General features: G+C 40.8%; 1 protein-coding gene across 1 annotated transcript in view; it reads right to left on the reverse strand.

Moving 5' to 3' along the window:
* Window positions 1–19985, reverse strand: part of MCF2L (MCF.2 cell line derived transforming sequence like) — a 92134-nt gene that overhangs the window by 4779 nt on the left and 67370 nt on the right. The window contains 10 exon segments of the mRNA XM_044428722.1: window positions 6420–6535; window positions 8585–8648; window positions 10342–10420; window positions 11922–12014; window positions 13926–14147; window positions 16350–16475; window positions 17621–17704; window positions 17706–17714; window positions 17825–17917; window positions 19759–19828. Coding sequence (XP_044284657.1) covers window positions 6420–6535; window positions 8585–8648; window positions 10342–10420; window positions 11922–12014; window positions 13926–14147; window positions 16350–16475; window positions 17621–17704; window positions 17706–17714; window positions 17825–17917; window positions 19759–19828 — 956 coding nt within the window.

A 19985-nucleotide genomic window follows, 5' to 3' on the forward strand; every position in this document is an offset into this window, starting at 1 on the left:
TAGTGGATGCCAAGTCAGAGTAAGGTGTTTTCAGCTGGTATGGTTTTTCATCAGTAGATGAACCAGCTGATGTGCAACAAAATTTGTTGCTATTTGACATCGACTGACATCAGCTTCACACATGTCAGCAATCTTGTAACAGCTTGATTTATCAGCTGGAAAATGGCACCTTTTCATGTTAACTGACTGGGGCATCTCTTTAAAAGAGAATCATGAAAATACATGAATAACCATTCTCATTCACAGGTCTTGTATAAAAGTTACCATATCACACTGAAGTAGCAGACAATGTTCATCACTTTTAGGGTTTTTTTGGAGGGGGGGGGAGGGGATGGTTGCTCACTCTAGTGTGCTAACCTAGCAATGTGCTTTACCATGGTAAGCTAAAATATATGAATTGCTCAATTTTAAAGCTTAGCAATTCTGCACTTCATGATTTTCCAGTTTCTTTTTCATTTTCCCAAACAGCTGTAATATAGAATATCTTTTAACTTATGCTTTCAGCATTTTACATCATCAGCACAAGAAGATACAGCAATGGGCACAACCACAAACCATGCACTTTTTGGCAATGAAACACCTGCATTTTTCACTCAAAGGACTACAAACTACAAGCTGATTTGAGGAATGCAAAAGGGAAATCCCTTCTGCATTCATGGTCTGCTGGCAGAAGGGCACAACTAGGCACAAATACAATGGAGAGAAAATAAGAACATGATCTCGACTGGAGCTGAAGCAAGGAAACAAAGGGATATAACCTTTCGTATCTATCCTGGTTACGTCATGCAAATCCCTGCTACCCCAGAGGCATTATCAGCAAGAGGGGAAAATAAATACGGCACCCTGTACATTTTTTTTCTCAGTGGCTAATAGCTGCTTTGGCATGGCAGGAGAATTGGTGTGTGGGAAACTTCATCTTCCTGACCTTGATCCAAATGAGTCCCCTCCAGCTGCCTTTTGGACAAGTCAAAGCTGTTGAGAGCTCCTATCGTAGAATCTCTCTTCCCACCTAGGTCAGCCATCAGTGTAACTCATAGTCCCTTGCTCTTTACACACTGTTCAAATAGGCTTGTCTGATTCTGAGGAGGAAGGGCGGGGGGTCAAGGACTTTGAAGGTTCTAGGTTACCTAGTGAAATTTCTCAGGCAGAGCATGAGACTCAACCTGTTCTGAAAGGGGTGGGAGGGTTTTTGGGATGAGGGGGAAGCAGATGCAAGATCCAGTCGACCCAGTAAGAAGGCAGTGGGAGAAATTAGCTGCCCAGTTAGGTCTTCGCTGTTCCCATCATCTTGTCCTCAAGCAGCAAGAGCCACCCTGAGGTGGAGTCAGAAGCTTTACAGAAAGGGATGGACAGACGAGAAACTTGGCTTCAACTCTTTACATGGGTAGATACTTCTCCCTCAACTTTGGCAGAAAGCTATTTATACTTCATACCATTCTGTTCATACCATCTGTTAAGTTTCAATAAAAGCACTGCACTTCAAAGGATTGTTTTGAGTTTGATAGCAGAAAGAAAGAGGGAAGGGACCAACTCACAACATTATATCTTGCAAGTTATCAATGACAGGGTGGGAGGAGGGCAATCCCATGTATGGCATCCTGAGTAATTTGGAAGAAGAGTAGTATGAAAAAATGTGACCCATAAATGGAACTCCTGGGAAGTTGTGCAATGTCGCTTACATTTCAGATTGGACAACCACATGTTGGGGATTACATGAGTGGAGCCGGCTGGAGCTGTGGGTCAGACTAGATGGCCTGTGTGGACCCTTCTGACTTGCTTTTTTTCTATGCTTCTATACAAGAGTCAACCAATTAAAAAGTCAATGTAAGGACTTCCCCCAAGCAAACCCTCCCTATAAGCAGAGAAATGTTGTAATGGACTTCCATCCCAGCAGTTCTACTATATTGGTGCTACCATCCGGAAGCTCCAAAATGTTTGGGAAAAGCCAAAGCAACCCCTTCAGCAGCCAGAAGCCACAGCACACCACACCATGCACAAAGCTCATGTGGACCAAGGCAGATACATTACCTTGCCTGAGCTGGGCTACTAGTAAAAGATAAGTAGTGCTGACCCACCTGGCCCTGTTCCATGTTAGCACAGAACTGGCATCTGTGAAAGAACTGAATAATAAATATTCCCAGTGTATTACACCATAATTGTGATGCTCCCTTCAACCTGAGCTTGAAACTGGAAGCCAGATTCTGCTGGATCAGAACTAAAAACACAAAGCCTTTATGCCTCGCAATGTTTGCCAGTCACTGCTCTCCTCTTCCTTTGATGGAATAACATTTGCAATTTCATCTACTGCTACTGCACACCCATCCTAATTCTATTTCCTGGTTCTCATCTCTTTGCTTCTCACACATTCAGCTTCAGGTAGAGAATGATACTAGTTTGCTGACAGGTAACCTTTTCCTGAAGATGCAGATATGGAATAGATCCCACATATGAAAGTAAACAAGACACACTCTAGCCCTCCAACCCCTCTCCCTCCACTGTCCACACTGGAGCCTGATCATGCTGTAGCCACTTGTTCACTGGCCAAAGAAGAGGGTTGCCGGATTCTGGAGGGAAACATTAGTAGGTGTCAATCCACCTGTAACTGAAACAATGTGGTAGGACAAACTGATTGATCACTACACAAATAAGGAATATCAGAAACACCCAACAAATGGTGACAAGCCATTTCAGAAAGGATATTTGGAATCAAACACGTTTCTTTTGTATGCAACGCAGCATAGGCAAAATCAGCTTGAAAATACCTGCTTTGTACAGCAGAGAGAGAGAGAGAGAGAGAGAGAGAGAGAGAGAGAGAGAAGTGAAGGGAGGAGAATGGTTCCCAGAGGTTTAGTATCTAGCCTTTCACTTCCATCCTTATATCTAAGTTCCAACTCCCAGTCCTGGCCTAGCTCCAGCTAGATCCTGAAAGGGATATGCCACTTGCAGTGATTTCTCAGGTTGCTCCTGCCACACGTGAGCAGGTAGGTGGCTACTGAGAAGACCTGTTCAGTGATGGCCTCCCAGTTGCAGAATTACCTTCATGCACATGCTGACCTGATGACTACATTCTAAAATGGTGCTAATGGTTCTAAAAGGCCACAATGTAGTCATCAGGTCAGAGTGTGTATGAAGTTAATTCTGATGACCTTGTTATTCTCCCAGGTTTTTTAGTCCTTCAAAGATCTTTGCAGTATTACTAGCTACTTTGTTGGGTACTACTTTGATTTTATTCTGTTCCAGCCAACTGGTATGTCAGTAGATATGGGCACACTGAGGAAATCTGGTGACTATTTTGACTGTATTTTTGGCATCCTCTGATCGCCAAAGCTGAGCAAGTGCCCCCCTGCCCCGGCTCTGGGACATGGGGTGTTTTGCTTTTTTAAAAAAAAAGTCCCACAAGACCTCTCCAGAGCATAAATATTAACTTTTGTTGTATGTAGAGCTTCTGTGCTACTTCCATACAAGGATACATCCTATCCTGGCCATAAAATCCATGATATCTTTTTGGTGCTTTTATTAAGTGTGCTCTGGCCAAACTTCTACTTAGTGGGAGGTCAGTGCTTCAAAACAAGGGCTTGGCAAAAAAACATGCATACTGCAAAGGGATTCTACAAATTATGAATATGGTAAGCTGGCTCCACTCTACCTCTCAGACCCAGAGGAGTTGGATCACTCTTTACTTCGTGTTGTTTAGAGGTTTTGTCAGGACTGACAGGAGAAGCTGTAGCAGAATGAAGTGGCAAACAGAGAGAGAGAGAGAGAGAGAGAGAGAGAGAGAGAGAGAGAGAGAGAGAGGAACTAGAAAAACAGGTGGGTTGCCTGCAAATTACCTCTGACTTTATACTAGCAAACTGAAACAAATGTTGAGCCCTATCTTATTTTATTTTATGTTTTTCTTAAAAGAAAAATGTAAAAAGTTTTACGTAAGTAATACAGGACTACTGGAAAAACAGAAAAGGGCATATTTGTACCCTAACTACAAATTTTAGACAGCTACAGTCAAGTTGTCATTAACATGCTATGTTGTTCATATATTATTTTATCCTAACAAAACTAAATCCTATATCAATGTCTGATCTTGTAAGACAGATCACTGACAAAATCTGGCTTTTGGGATGGTGCGTCTTTCAAATCTAGCAGGAAATATTAAATAGCTGGCTGCACTCACTTGCAAGTTCTCCAGAAAGAACTCAAAGGTCATTTTGTACTTTAGATTTTAAAAAAAAGAAGTTTCCTATTGGCTGAAGTACATACATGTAACCACAGCGGTTTCTTCCTCCCACCTCATGATAACTACCTTGTGATAACTATTTCACTGTTGTGGTAAATAAGGAGGAATCTCAACAATTCAAGGGCACATATTTGCTTAACACGGGACAATTTGGAAAACCTTTTCACTATGAGCATGGAACCACTGAGAGGGATCCAGCTGAGTACATTATTGCTACTGGTATTGCACTAGTTTAAATGAACACCTGAGCAACATCGACAGTGCTTGCTAGTATAAGGGATGTCTCAAAAAACCCTGATTGTACTGTCAAAATCTATTGACACTATGGAAGCATTGGCTCACACGAGCACACAGTCAAAAAAGCTAGTGCATAGACATCATTGGATTGGACTGTCGCTACAGGTTGGGTGCACACATTGGTGTAAAAGCACTAATCACCTGCAGCAGGCATAATTTAAAACAGAGTAGAGCAAGGGTAGGCTTTTTACATACATTCATAAAGCTTTGTAAAAATGAAAATGCTATCAGAAACAACAGCAGCTCCTGATTTTAAAACAGAACTAAGCTCTTTCTAAAAAACAAAGCAACTTTTCCCCTTAATACTCACAAAAATAATAGTTTGAAGTAGTATTTTTTTAAAAAAATCTCACTATTGTAACAATACAATCCTTCCAAAACTATCTGGAAGGAAATACATGCATTCAGGGTAGATGCAGTGACAAGTCGGAATGATACTGGCAGTCACTAAAAAGCCTTTGATATTTCTTTGAAGACCACAAGACATGGCGCCTCACCTTGGGAAAGGATAAAAGAATGAAGGAAATCTTCAACTTCATTCTAGTGATCTTAAGTCTGCTCTGTAAATCAAGGTGGTGGCAATAGTCAATTTTACTTCATACAGCTTGAACTTTACACTCCTACAGAGCAAGTTAATACTGGCACCAGTAAAGTCTGAACATTAACTGCACACATCAAAGAAGTCTTGATAGATATGAAACACACCCTACAATGTTTGTGGATCTTCCAGTGCCAGGACTTTTAACAGGGTATTTTGAAAAAAGGGGTATGGACCTTTTGACAGAATAGAAAACTCTGGGATATTGCAAAAAGATGCTGATGCAAATTATTTCTATGCTTCTGCCAATACAATCAGTTCAAATCTTTTCTAGCCTGGCATTCCACATAGCTTTCTATCTCGATGCTGGTTTCTCTCCTTTTGAATTGTTCAGGGACTTTTTTGGGATCTGTGCTCTAATAGCTTTTGCCCTAGGCTAGTAGGAAGCACTCCTGACTTTGGGAATACACAAATCCCTATGGCTTGAACCCCAAGAATTATGAAAAGAGTTTTGCTGCAACCCTTTACCTCCTGCTGGGGAACCACCTGGTATGTAGTGGTTGGAGATAAAAACTGAGGGACCCCCTTCCAAGTGCTTTTTGGCTTATACTAAACAAATTTGAATCTAAGTCAATATTTCTTCATGGGCATCTTCTCTCTTTCACAAATATGCACACACACTCACACACACATAGAATAATGGCAACTGTGGCCTGTATTGGGCAAATAATAATCTAGTGTTCTAAAATGCATCTTTCTGATATTTGGGGTTAATAAAGCTTTGCAATGGAAGGATTAATTTTTGAATGAGCCAAGTGATCCGGGACAGAACCAGTTCTGATATCTTCTACAAAATGGGAAAAAAAATAGGAAGATAGAAGGAACAAACAAGACAGTGGTAAACAGGAGGATGTACCAGTGAAGAAAAATGGTGTTGGTGAAGAAAAAAAAGAATGACAGTTTGATCAATTTAACAAAATGACCTCCATGTTTAATGAGGTTCTGGAGTCTTTTCCACTTACAAAAAGGGATGAAGTAATAAACAGTAACCAATGGAGAAAGCAATGTTTATGGTTCCAGAAAGTAGTCCTGGAAATCAATCTTTATGGTTTTTCCAAAGGATTTAAGCAAGATAAATGTGCTAATTGCAACAGCTGCTATATAAGACTAATGAGGAGCTAAATGTGCACAGAAGCTGAAAGCTCTATTTTTACAGAGATGTTGATTTTTGCTATGGCAAGAGCTGACATCACAAAATGAACAAGATACTGTCTTTCATGTTCCACAACTTAACACCTCCTACTTTACAGGTAATTGATACCCATGGATATCGAAAGTGTACTTCAAATTTACCTTTGCCTTTTTCAGGGTACTTTGGCGCTATTGAAGTGACACAACCGTCTGGCATTACAAGATCGGCATTTCTCTCTTCCTGCTTTCGGATGTTCCTTCCCTCATTTCTTGAAGGGCTGTTTGGGGAAGAAATGTGGAACTACCTTAAAGGTCAATTGGCAAACCCTGTTCATCACAAGGCAATTTCAACAATCTTGCAGCATGTGCTAAAAGAGCAGGAAGCAAGCTTATGAGTGATACATATATTTCCTCAGAGTGGATGATCCCATAAAAATATGTCTGTGCTATAGCATGGGTTATTTTTTTTTAATGGACCAAAATAAGAGGGCCACTTAGCTTAAAAGCAGGACATGCAAGGGACTTTCAGGTGACAGAAACAGCCACGGGACAAAGGACACTTGCAGGCTTTTGAGGGTAGGACAACCTATTTGGACTCCCTTTTTCAGTGATTCTGCCCTGCCACCTTCGCAGTCATCAGCTGCTCTTATTCCTTAGTCTCTCTCTCTCATCACTGTGACCACTTATTTGTCAGGAAAAGAACTGGTGGGCAAGGTGGAAATGATATTCATGGAAAAAATATTTCTTAAATACTACTCAAATACTTTATTTTTTCCTCTTTTCAATGGTTTGGTTGTTTTCACATTGCACAATAAAATTGATGCTGATGATGCTGATGCTGTAGGCAGTGGCACCTGCTGCTCTCCCACTATCCACTGTCAGGTCCAGAGAGAGGCATGTTGCAGTGGGGAAGAGGAGGTGCAAAGAGCTTTAATCAGGAAGTTCCGCTGGTATGTGGGTCAATCATGCCTAGCTGTCTAGGACATGTGATAACAACCTCTAAAGCCATGCTTTTTGAGGTAGAAAGAAGCCCAATAAGGCAGGGAAAGAGGTAGGCCTATCGTGCAGTATGAAAATGGAATGAGGAAATGTAAATTTCTAAAAATGCATATGTATAAAACTGAGGATCACAATCTATTACTTATAAAAGCACCTAAATCTGTTCTTTTAAAAATAGTCTAAGTCAGTGGTGGCGAACCTATGGCACGCGTACCACAGTGGGCACGCAGAGCCCTCTCCATCGGCACGAGCCAAGTCAGCCCAGCATCGCCCCAGCAGCCAAGCATTGGATAACAGCACACATACGGGCCATGTGCATGCTCGGAAAGGAGTAGTGGTGCCTGGCGATGACATTACAAACCGCAACACATTAGCAGCAACTCATCCGAGCATTCGCATGGCCGGTCAGTGCAATGCCAAGGATATATATATATATTTGCTTGGACAGGCTGTGAGTTGTTTTTTCCAAACTAAAACTTCAGTTATCAAGTTTCATTGCAGTGTTGGCACTTTGTGATAAGTAAGTGGGTTTTAGATTGCAGTTTGGGCACTTGGTCTCTAAAAGGTTCACCATCACTGGGTTAGGGTTATTAAAACGAGGTGTCCTGGTATGATTTTGATGGTTAGAATGTGTTTAGAATGGGCAGAAATGTTGAGATGTGCAGAAAAAGCTGCTCAACGAAGGCTTTTTCAAAATCACCCTCTTTTCAATGGAACTTTACCCCTATATTAGGGTTAGAGGAGTGCACCAGGGTAGGGTTAGGCCAGTGGTGGCGAATCTATGGCACACGTGCCACAGCGGGCACATAGAGCCCTCTCTGTCGGCATGCGAGCCCAGTCGCCCCAGCATCCGAGCATCGGGTTACAGCGCACATAAGGGCCATGCACATGCTCAGAAAGGAGTAGTCAGCGTCAGGCAATGACATCATGTGCCGCAACTCATTAGCTGCGACCCGTCTGAGCTTTTGCATGGCCAGTCAGTGCGCTGCCAAGGATATATACCTATTTGCTTGGACTGGCTGTGAGTTGTTTTTATTAAACTAAAACGCCAGTTTTCTGGTTTTATTGTAATGTTGGCACTTTGTGATAAATAAGTGGGTTTTGGGTTACAGTTTGGGCACTCAGTCTCTAAAAGGTTCACAATTAATGGTCTAAGTACTTTATAACATAAAGAAGGCACTTAAGCCTCCAAAATGTAATATCTATCTAGAAAGTTGAAAGCAAATATCTAGTATAGTGAAAGGCAAAGAAAAAGGGATTTAAAATGGAAGAGATTCAGAACAGTCAGTGCTTTACAAATAATTTTTTAAAATCAGATAGTAACTTACCTTTTATGCAATACGGGCAGAGGTAAACTGTGTGTATGTTCTAGAACTCTGTGTTGGCTTGCTTCTGCAAGGAAGAGAGAGCCTCTCAAAGTACTTTGGCCAAATTGCAAATTGTACTTGGTTTAATTTTAGGGACCTCTCTGCACACTTTGAAGTCTAAGGAGTCCTTGCCAATAAGCTGAACTAAGCTATATCACTTCAGTTTTCCCAGAACAAAGCAAGCATGGACAGAATTCTTGCATAAGCACATTAACTTTTTGCCTACTACTGCAAGAGTACCACATCCTTGTTTTTTCAATTGTTTTGTTTGTTTTTAGCCTCATGTGTCAATTGTCTGTTGTAATAATATTACAACTCATGCAAAATATTGTTCTTACAGTTGCTAATCTAAAAACATGACAATGCACATATATAATTCATAGCTTTTCCACTGAGGTTTGCATTAGGCACACCAGAAAAGGTAAGCAAAGATAAAGATATTATCGTCATCACATGGAACATAGGCAGTGCAAATGCAGTCTATAAAAAGTCTCAAACTTGTAGGCAGAATGTTCCATAGTCTAGCCAAAAATTCTGTTTGTGCTCATTTTGCTGTGTTGTAATAGGTATTTTGCATCTATACTCTGATTTACTATCATGTCTATTGGACTTCCACTGTCATTTACCATTACCTCTTCTCCACTACAAACTGACTCTCTCTTTTGTCCTAAGATGCATACATATACCATGGTCTACCAGTGATCCTGAGAATGACACACTGACCTGTTTCACATGTAACAACAAACCATAGTTCATTGGGCAACATGCTTGTTGCTTCTGCTCTGAAGCTGGATTAGTAAACAACTCAGGAGTGCCCTGTTACTCGGCTATTTATAGTGACATCTGAACCCAGCACACTGGGTTGTTGAGGGAGAAACAGCCTAGAGTTTTAACTGATGATTTGTTGTTGGAGGAAAACTCTGAGTTACTTGGTTCAGATATCACCTTAAACAATTAAGGAACACAGCACTCCTAGTTGTTTTTCACCAGATGCAATAAGTGATTTGTGGGTTGCAGGCAGTGCTGATTACCCATGGTTGGTTGTTACATTTTAAGCAGATCACTTTGAAGTGTGCACGCAGAAATCTATTATTCCCACTGACCCAACTTGATCTTTTTCAGTTTTCATCTGTAGTTTCCTTTTGTCTTTGCTCAAGATATGGGATTGTTGCAATGTTGTAGCCATGAAAAAGTGGAGGGGTAGATTCCAGGGAACAATTGAAATGTATGGAATACATAATATGTAAATAATCAACTTATGTGAAATACACAGTGTGCACATTATGTTAATATCATAGTGTATATAACGCCCTCTTGTTTTTCTTTAGTCTAAAGCAAGCCTGTAGTCCAATCCAATCCAGTTTGGGACTACCACCCACCTCCCCTATATACCTTGTGTGGCAGTCTTCTGAACAGTCTTCTGAACTCCTATAGAACTGTCTTCTATAGGAAAAAAATAAAGGGGCTACAACTGGGGACATTCATGAGCCAAAAGCAACATTTTCCTCAAACAGCAGTAACTCGAGAGTTAACAGTGGGTGGAACCTTTTGCTCCCATCCCAACTTGTCTCTAATTGCTGTTCCTTCAATCCCTAGCAGAAGTCAATGGAAGGCATTCGACTGTTAGAGAAAGTAAATAAAGTTGTCATGCTAATGGGCACTTTGGTATTATTAGATATCAGGAAAGAAAGAAAGAGGAAAAGAAAGAAAAGGCTTACGCCTGCATGCCTGCAGTTGGCTGGTCAATACTTTTCTGATCTCATTTACCCAAGTGGCTTTGACTTCAGGGGTTGGAGCCTATGTCAAAAAGGGAAATAAATTCAGTCAGCTGCTTCCTATTAAGCCAATCTAAAAAGAAGGCAAAGAGAATGAACACCCTGGGCCCAAACTGAAAACCTGTTTGTTTTATTTTTTAAACTGGGATGTAAAGTATTTCTTGCTGCAGTCACAACTCGCTTCTGTTAGAAGACAAGCCAATGGCTGCCTTAACTTGAGAATGTTTGTATAGAATCAGTGGGCGTGAATAGGGTCCTTCACACCTTATGGAGCGGGCATACCCTGAACACATTACAGGAATTATGTAACTTGTGAGAGTACCTTTTTTTTGCCCCCTGTACATTGTAAATGCCAATTAGAGCACCTCACAGTGGGTACTCAGGAAGAAACAAAATTGCCACATGTTAAGAGATCATCATATGAACCAGATAACCTTTCTCTGGGCTCGTTACAGACATGACACATAGGCTCCCCGCAATCCTCCAGGAATACCTTGCTTTGACAAATTGGAGAACTGGTCCACTACAGCCTTTCTCAGCCTTGTGCTGTTCAGACATGCTGGACTACAACTCCTATAATTCCCAGTCAGCACAATTGGAGTTGCAGTCCAAGGACCAGGCTAGGGAGGCTGGTCTAAGAGCTCCTTTTGTGAGCTATTTATTTTGATAGCCTAATATACTCAGTTGTGGCAGTAAGGCAGATATATTCATTAACTAGACATGAGTGACAAATGCTCTACAGTACCTGCTCCATATTCCTGGGATCCAGTGCCCACTCTTCTCTGCACTATACAGGCTAGACTCATATATGTTCTGGCATGAATCCTATCAGACTGCTTACTGCCACTGTCCCTGGGAACTCAGCTCCCCTGCTTGGTATTGTAGTTTGCATGTCTCTCCCTTCCTATCAGTGCACAGTGGGAACAAAGGAGCTCTGAGACTGGCAGATCTCAAGACAGCAGGGCAGATGGAGGGATGTGTGTCACTCTGTCTCCCAAAATACAATCCAGAATTTCCTCTCTTTCCATCCCAGTGGAGATTAAGGAATGAACATCAACCATCTTATAAACGGCTTTTTAAAAGGCACATATTTAAAAAGAAGGAGTGCTTACATCCATATATGCCCAGCCGCCCCTCGAGCTCGGCGGGAGAGGCCCTTCTACGGGAGCCCTCCGTGGAAGAAGTTAGGAGGGTGGTTACTCAGAGGAGGGCTTTCTCAGCGGTGGCGCCTAAGTTATGGAATGCGCTCCCCAGAGAGGTCCGCCTGGCGCCGTCATTATTTGTTTTTCGGCGCCAGGTGAAGACCTTTTTATTCAAGCAGCATTTTAAATGATAATATTATTGAATTTTATCGGGCCAGGGCGGCTTATTTTATATTGTATATTTGTATCTTATTTTAATGTATGTATTTTAAAATTTTATTTATGATGTTTTAATTTATTGTTGTAAACCGCCCCGAGACTTCGGCTAATGGGGTGGCATAAAAATGTTTTAATAAAAAAAAAATAGAAGAGTGTTTGTACCTGTATTATGTAAACCTCTTCCCTTGCATTATACCAGATTTCAAATTTTTTAGCATCACCTTTAATGTTTTCTGTTATTCCAACTGCAGCCATCTAGAAAACAGAACACATGCACACTGACATTTAGGTTGATAACCTTGTTAAGCACACCTCCTATCAAGCCCACGCACAGGCATCAAAATAAACCTTAGCTGTTTTGGTCAAAGGGCAACCTTCCCTCCCTGCAACACCAACTGTTCTTCTCCTATGTCCTATTGGTCATAGCCAAACCAAAAGGAAACAAAAAATGCAGAACATTTCCCCTAACCTGTGCTTATAAATAGGGGTGGGGGCAAGCAGAGTTGATCAGTTTGTTTTAATGCTTTTTTTTTAAAGGGGGGTTCAAATTGCATAAAATTTTATTGGAACCAGCTGTACCCTAATAAAAGTGACAGGGTAAAGGAATAAAAACAATGGGTGTCCAATATAGTGAGATTGAGAGCCAGTGTGGCGTAGTGGTTAAGAGCATGGGACTGGGACTCAGACGACCTGGGTTCTAGTCCCCGCTCGGCCATGGAGCCAAAGGGGTGACCTTGGGCCAGTCACAGACTCTCAGCCCAACCTACCTCACAGGGTTGTTGTTGTGGGGATAAGATGCAGGAGGAGAATGATGTAAGCTGCCTTGAGCCCTTTGTAGGAAAAAGGCAGGATATAAATCCAAAATAATAAAATAATAATATAAATCCAAATAATTAATTTCAATGACTTCAAACATGGTGAACATATGCTTAGTACCAAAATAGATGCACTGCATTCATAAAGGAGTTAGGGTAAGAAGCTGGTCAGTGCAAATTCTTTGGGCCCAATTTTGATATGACAGTAAACACATTGCTGAGAATCATGCTGATACTTTTAAAGACATTAACAGGACATCTGGAGGTCCCTGCAAGGGGACTCTTCCTCCCTATCACAGTTCTGATCAGAAAAGATCACAGTTCTGGCTCAGCTCAAAGGAGGGGATTGTACACAAATGAAGCACATGGAGCATGAGGTTGCATGACTCAGAATGTAGAAGCCCGTCACAAAACAGGAAAAGGACAAAAGAGATTAAGACTATGGGCAAGAACTGTTTTAGGGGCCATGCTTTACTTTCAGCACATGTCTAGCAGCTATGCCTGCTTTTCACTTTACTCCAGAGTGGGTACAGGGCAGCTAATCCAGCTAATCTTGAAAGACCTCCCAGCCTCCTTGCTAGGGGCCTGATCTGAACTGGAAGGGTGCATCTATGCTAGAAAAAAAAAATAATTAAAAGACAGAGCTGCCAGGTATACATTTAAAGCTGAGTCTGTTTTGGCCTTTAAAGTAACCTTCAAAAGCTCCAGCCAGCAAATATTAGCCAAGGCTAAGGCCGGGTGGTTCCAACATTATGACAATGGAATGAAAACCACTGCAGTGCCACTTCCTTCCTGCAATCCCCACACCATGAGAAACAGAGCTCCCTTCTCAAATCAATATTGTTCTGCCAGTTTCCCAAGGGAAGACACAGTTGTGAAAATGAGTCAGAGGCGTCCCATATTGCTACAGCGTGAGGGCTGTGATGACAACTCTCATGCTGCTAGGATAACATGAGTTATCTATGAGAAGGAGGATAACCCAAGTTTATTTTGGTTGAGACTCAGGTGGGATCAACCTTCTGCATTTTGGCTCAGCGTTTTTCAGTAAGAATGCAATGTAATTGTAAATTAAGGTGGGAAGATCCTGCAATAGACAGGGCAGATAATTAATATTAACTTTAATTTTCAAAAATTCAAATGTCATCCAGCCTGTTCTGTAGGATTTGCACTATGGAAAGGGAATCCATTTAATAAATTAATTTACTAATCAAATTAACCACGTTACTGCATCCAAGTGGTTATTGTGTCTACTGCAGTTAAAATGTTAAATTTTAATGTTGAATGTTAATGTTAAAAATGTTAAAAATACCTCACATTTAAGGTATGTTAAAATGTTAAAAAAATACCTTACATTTAAGGAGTGCTTATAGCTGTATGAAGGTGCTTTTTCATATCCTTCTCCATTTTCCTCTCTCTTTTTACAGAATAATATTGCCTTCTCGTGGAGGAAGAGATGTCGCTGCATTGGCTTGAACCGTGCCAGGTCCTTCACTTTTGAATGACCCTTTTTATGATCAATCCATACACTGAACGATCCTTGCATTAGAAGCTTGCCCAGTTCATTCAGGTTTCCCTTGAAAGCAAACACATGGCTTAAATGTTTACACACGGACAATAATACCCGACTGTCTCCTTTGATCTTTTATCAGACTGGCTGGAAAGGAAGAAAAACCATCTTAAAGCCAAGTGGCAGGGCAAACATTGCGTTCTTCTCCTGCATTGGGTGTGGAAAGCTGATTGTAGGGATCCTCCTCTTAGTCCAGGTCATGGCCTCTTAAGCTGAAGAAAGGGAGACCTCCTCATGTCTGGACCACTGCATGGGATTGGCAGGTCTCATGATTTAACGTAAAGCTTTGGGGTTTTAAACTCTTCCTTAGGGACTTGAGTGGAATGATTTAAATGTGGTCAGGAGAAAGACATAAGGGCCAAGGAAGAAAGATACTTTCTGCAGGGCCTGCCTAGTGCTCTTCCACCCTTCCCTTTCTGACATTTAAGCCACTGTTACGTTTTCCAAATCTCAGCATCTTTTTTCTATGTGGAGGAGAGGAAGGCACCACACAGCCTAAATAGCTATTCCTGAACTGGCATTCAGTTACAGAGGCTTGAGCTCTCTTTAAACAAAGACACACACACCAAGCATCCCCAGTCATGTTCTCCAAGAGTCACCATCCTTTATTTCGGTTTCAGGCTCTGCCTGAGTCTCAAGGGAGACTTGGCAATTGCATTACTGCATAGCCACAGGTAGAAAACCTCACATTTTCCAATATATTAGTCTATTGTTAGAAGTCATCCTTAAGTACATGGCTAAGGATGTGTGCAGGCATGCACACACCCACACTCTTGAGTGTTTTTTTGAAGTTCACCAGATAGTAGTGTGAGAGAGCATCCCAGAATTGTACAAGAGAGATTACACACTAGATTCAGGCTTGCAGCTTCTGTATGTTTCCTGTTGCCCAGTTTTGTGGGGAGAACAAAACAAATGAAATAGGGAGATTATGTATGTTTGGGTCACTGAGTTTGGGGTGGGAATGCTCAAGTGTCCATTTGGGTCCTACTCTCATCTTGGTATAATCCTGAGGATGATGTATTATCTAAATAAGCTCACTGTAATGGAGGCAATCAGGTAGAAGTAAACATGAGCAAAAAGAAAACAATAACAGAACTGTGAAATGTTTCTACTTGTCTTAAAAGCTGACTGTTAAAAGGTAAGGATGTCAAGTTATACTAAACTAGCTAAGTTTGTTTATCTTACTTAGGTCCAAAGCTCCAGGGAGAAATTTTTGGATATTATCCACTCCCAGCAAGGTTAACTATGAAGAACAACAATTAATACATCTGTTGAAATTAACATAAATATACTTTAACCTATTGACATTATATATTGAAATATCTTAGAAAAAATGTAAAAAAATAATTCTGAATGCTGAAGACAAGACAAGGCAAGACACCAAGTAGAATATATCCTGCTCAACTTTTCTAGTGAAAAATAATCCCAGGAGTGTTAAATGTATACCTTACTTGGAAATATCTGAGATTAGCCACTACCAGGGAGATAGCCGCATCAGATTGCTTTTACCGGCGTAGGCCTACAAAGCATAATTTGCATCCCTCCCCTGTATATGAATTATGGAGGAGCAGCAGGACAGAGATAATGGAGATGGGTCTGGTCAACTCATCCAGCAGAAGGCAGTGCTAGCCATGTAGCTGCCACTTTGGAGTGTCCCTTCACTTATATGCCTTGCATGTAAGCAGCATACCAGGAGAAAGTCTGTTCCCCGTTTTATTTATTTATTTATTTATTTATACGTTCCCCGTGCTACTGGTTTTCTACTTGCAGGAAGCTTTTACACAGGGTAGCATTAACATTTTCTACTTGTGCTAAAAGCTGATTGTTAAAATGTCTATAGTCTCAAGGGGTATGGTTCATTCCATCACCTCCTTTAGTAGTGTCATCTAATCTGTGATGCTTTACAGAATACAAGAAGATGGAAGCTTGCAGCCTAAAAAAAAAAGCAACAAATACACGAGCCATTCAGATACATATAATAAGCCCGGAAGTCTCACTTTGCCCACATCTTCTTCTAAGTTGCAGAAGAGAACAACCACCCGAAAATGAAGTGTTTCACACTGAAAATATGCAATTATGAGTTAGCAATAATTTCAGATAATTGGAAAAATAAAACTGTTGCAGCAAACATTTGCACTACTGTTTATATGCCCTTACTGTTCCTTAGAATTCTAACAGATGATTGTTTTTAAAAGTATTGCCACTTACATCATAGCCAGTGATTGCAATCTGATGCATGGAATCATTAACTGCTTTAAGAATTCCCAATATGGATGTTAGTGCCTCTTGGAGATCTTCAGCACCTTCACAATTTTTACTGTATTTTAACATTTCCTGTGGAAAAATTACACATACTGACTCATGATGGGGAACACCTCAGGGGAACATAATTCTTCCAAAGCAACCAGGACATTCTTACAGTATGATCAGGTTGACACCATCAGGAAACGGGGAAAAAGGCATATTGGCTTCTCTTCCCTGCCCCACACATGATGAGTTGATGATAATTACCCACACCCAGAGTGAATTGCTGTGGAGTCCTGACTTGCTGAAAGAAAGTGATGGCAGGGAGTCCAAGGCACTCTGAGCTCTAGGAACATGCCATAGGTTGTTGCTTACATTCTTGCTCCAGAAGGAGGCAGTTTGGCAGAGTTCGCATGAAGGTGCTCCACTGACCTGTTTCCTTCCAGAAACAAGCATTTCCAGGCATTTTGGGGATTCCTCTAGAAAGCACTAAAGCTCTTTTTTAAAAGATAAGTTCTGGATCTTACTTTTTTAACAGAATTGGTGGGACTGCTTCCTGTAGAAGGGAACTGGCAGAGTGGAAAGGATATAGTGGGGGTATAAGGACTGCATTGGATTGTGTCCTTTGTAAAATAAATGGATGCATTAGGAAATGGGTAGAGTTGGAGATACCAAGCAAGACCTTGAGCTGGGAGACCTTGGTTCAAAGGCAGTCTTTTCCCTGCCCTTCTTAGTCAAATTCCCCAAATCGGTTTTCTACCTGTAAAGGAGGAGGATATGTATGGCTGGATCAAGATATTCCCATCCGCAAATGGAAGGGCTCTTTCTGTCTATGGAAAGCTCTTGATCCAGCAGAAAGATCCCACTGGTGGAAACATGGGCAGGAAACTTTGTCCAGTTCTCTCCTCCAATAGCTTTCAGTCCACCTCCCTCATCCCTCTGGAGCAGAGTTTCTAGGGGATGTGGAAAATTGCAGAAGTTACTTCCCCAGATTCTGCTGGGGAACAGTATACTCTCAGTTGAATTCAGAGTTACCTTTTCAGAAGACTAGTTCTGAAGACCTCAGAAATAAAATAAAATATGCCGCAAATTAGAAATGTTGTATGAACGATAAACTGCAAACGTGTCATGAGATAAAGTATTATTCATAGCATGTATTTGCCCTTAGTCACAGCCAAAAAGCATAAGGCAATTTCACACAATGATGGACATGGTTAAAATAACATTATTCCTACCTTCAGCAATAGCTGATATTTGGTTATTCTTTGAACAGGTTTCAGTAAATATGAATCCAAACTCAGCTTGTGGTCAAGTTTTTTTTTGACACTCCTTTGAAAAATATTCATGAATGAAAAAAAGGAAAACATATTATTACATGAGATGTACAGAAAAGAGTATCAATTATCTAATGAATGTGTTTTCAATAAAATAGAGAATACCTGAAAGAACACAGAATCTGAGAACTGCCTCCAAAGACTTTCAGATCGAGGCTTATTTTGACAATATTTTTCATACATCTGAAAGTCTTCCATCTGAATTTGAGAGAAAAGAACAATGAATACAACAGGCTAAGCTTTTAAGTATGAAGGAAACAATCACACATAAGATGCAAATGTCACTAAGAGAATATTAAAATATACATGACTATTTTGATTAAAACTGCAAAGGATATTGGGTCTCTGTCAAAGAACCTTTCCCTGTTTGTTCATGCTTCGCCTGGAAAGCTTCCCATATGGCAACTGTGAGAAACTAGCATTTACATAAGTTTCAGATATAGGAAAACAACTGTTGAAGTCAATTCTGCCATTTTTCATTGGTTGATAGTAATCTGGATGTTATCCTTTCCATCTGAATAATGTAACACACATCAGTGTCCCTACAGATACAGCAAAACTTCAACACAGTAAAGAGCCAGCTCATATACCCCATTTCCCTGTTTTTTGAAGGATAAGACAAGGGAAGAAGCTGCCTGTAGGAGTCCTGTCCCTAGAGCTTCCAGGTACTTCCACAGCCCTCCCCTGCTCCTTTAGACACCTGGCCTTGCTGTGTTGAGCAGCAAGGTCTGCAGTGGAGGCCTACCTGTCCGCAATTTTAGCCTTTCCACACAATGTATTTTGCATACCAAGAAAATTCTATCAATTATAGTTGACCTCTGCTAGCCATTTCATGTAACCAAGTTATCACAGGAACTTATGGAGCTGCCTTAAAACATGACATATTATCAGAATCCATGAAATGCCATGAACACTCGTTTTAAGACGAAGGCCTAGGAATTGCAATAAAGCCATGTATCATATTCTCTTAGCACTGGATCTACAATTCAGGAAACATAATGATCATAAACATGATCTGATCTAGCCTGCTTGAATAACCTGATCTTGCCCTTTGAGGTCTTCCTACAAGTGCCAAAATCACAAGGGGCTTGGAGGGTGGCAACTAGGGAGAAGTCTTTTCTGTGGTAGCACCCCATCTTTGGAACAATCTCCTTGTATAGCCCACCTGGTGCCAAATTTGCCATCTTTTTGGTGCCAGGCCAAGGTAGCCCTCTGTATGGAGACCTTCAAAGATCTCCTTGGTTATTCAAGGGCCTGAGAGTATTTTCCCGGTGATTCGCCTTCTTGCTGGTTCTTTTTGCTGTATTTTAAATTAATCAATTCCTTTAGCCTTGTTGTTTTGTGTTATTTGTATTGTATTTCATTGATTTGTTTTTATACATTATTATAAACTGTCCAAGAGAGCTTTGGCTATGGGGCAACACAGAAATGAAATAAATCATAAGAGCAACATCTGTATATGCACACAAATTGCTCTATGTGATATGCTTCTGTTGCAGAAGCTATTCAGTTACTTGTGTATGATCTAACTTCAGTCTGGAATGTGCTTGAACCTTCTAACAATGGTATAATTTCTGCTAAAAATGCTGCTGCAAGAAAAAAAACAAAGTTTGCCAATGAAGAGTAAAATTCCTGAGTTATTTAATCCAGGAATTGCAAGAGCCAAGCAGGAGCAAATGAGTATGCCAATTCCTATCTGTTTATCACTTCTGCTTTCAAACACCTGCTCCTGGCTTATGGAGACATCTGATCTCAAGAACTTTGGGTTGTTTAGAATCCAACAACCCAGGATTAACCCAACAAGTTTTCCTGGTGAACCCAACCATGCTGGGTGAACACTGAGCTGTTTAACCCAGAATTCCGGTGTTTAGATATTACAATAATAACTGGGGAAATGGGTGTTCCTGGGTTGCTGGGTGTGTGGGAGGCAGTACCCTTTGCTGCCCTGCTCAGCCATGGGCCATTCCTTGATTGAACAACCTAGGAATCACTGTTACACAAGAACCAAGTTAGTGTTTCTTAATCTTTGCAGTACTTACCCTTTCAAGGAAACATCTTCCTACCAGTTCCGGATATTCCATATAATTTTCTAGTTCTCTCAAGAATATTCTACAAAGAAAAGAATGCTCTTTTTAGACAATATATGAAATAACATAAACATATGTATAACAACATGGACCAAAGAGCTTTGGCTATGAGGCAGTATAGAAATGAAATAAATTATGACTGTCATGATAATGCTCTTCTACCTTTCATGTTCCTGTAT

This window comes from Varanus komodoensis, unplaced genomic scaffold, assembly GCF_004798865.1.
Source record: "Varanus komodoensis strain SLA01 unplaced genomic scaffold, ASM479886v1 scaffold2, whole genome shotgun sequence".
Classification (NCBI taxonomy): Eukaryota; Metazoa; Chordata; class Lepidosauria; order Squamata; family Varanidae; genus Varanus; species Varanus komodoensis.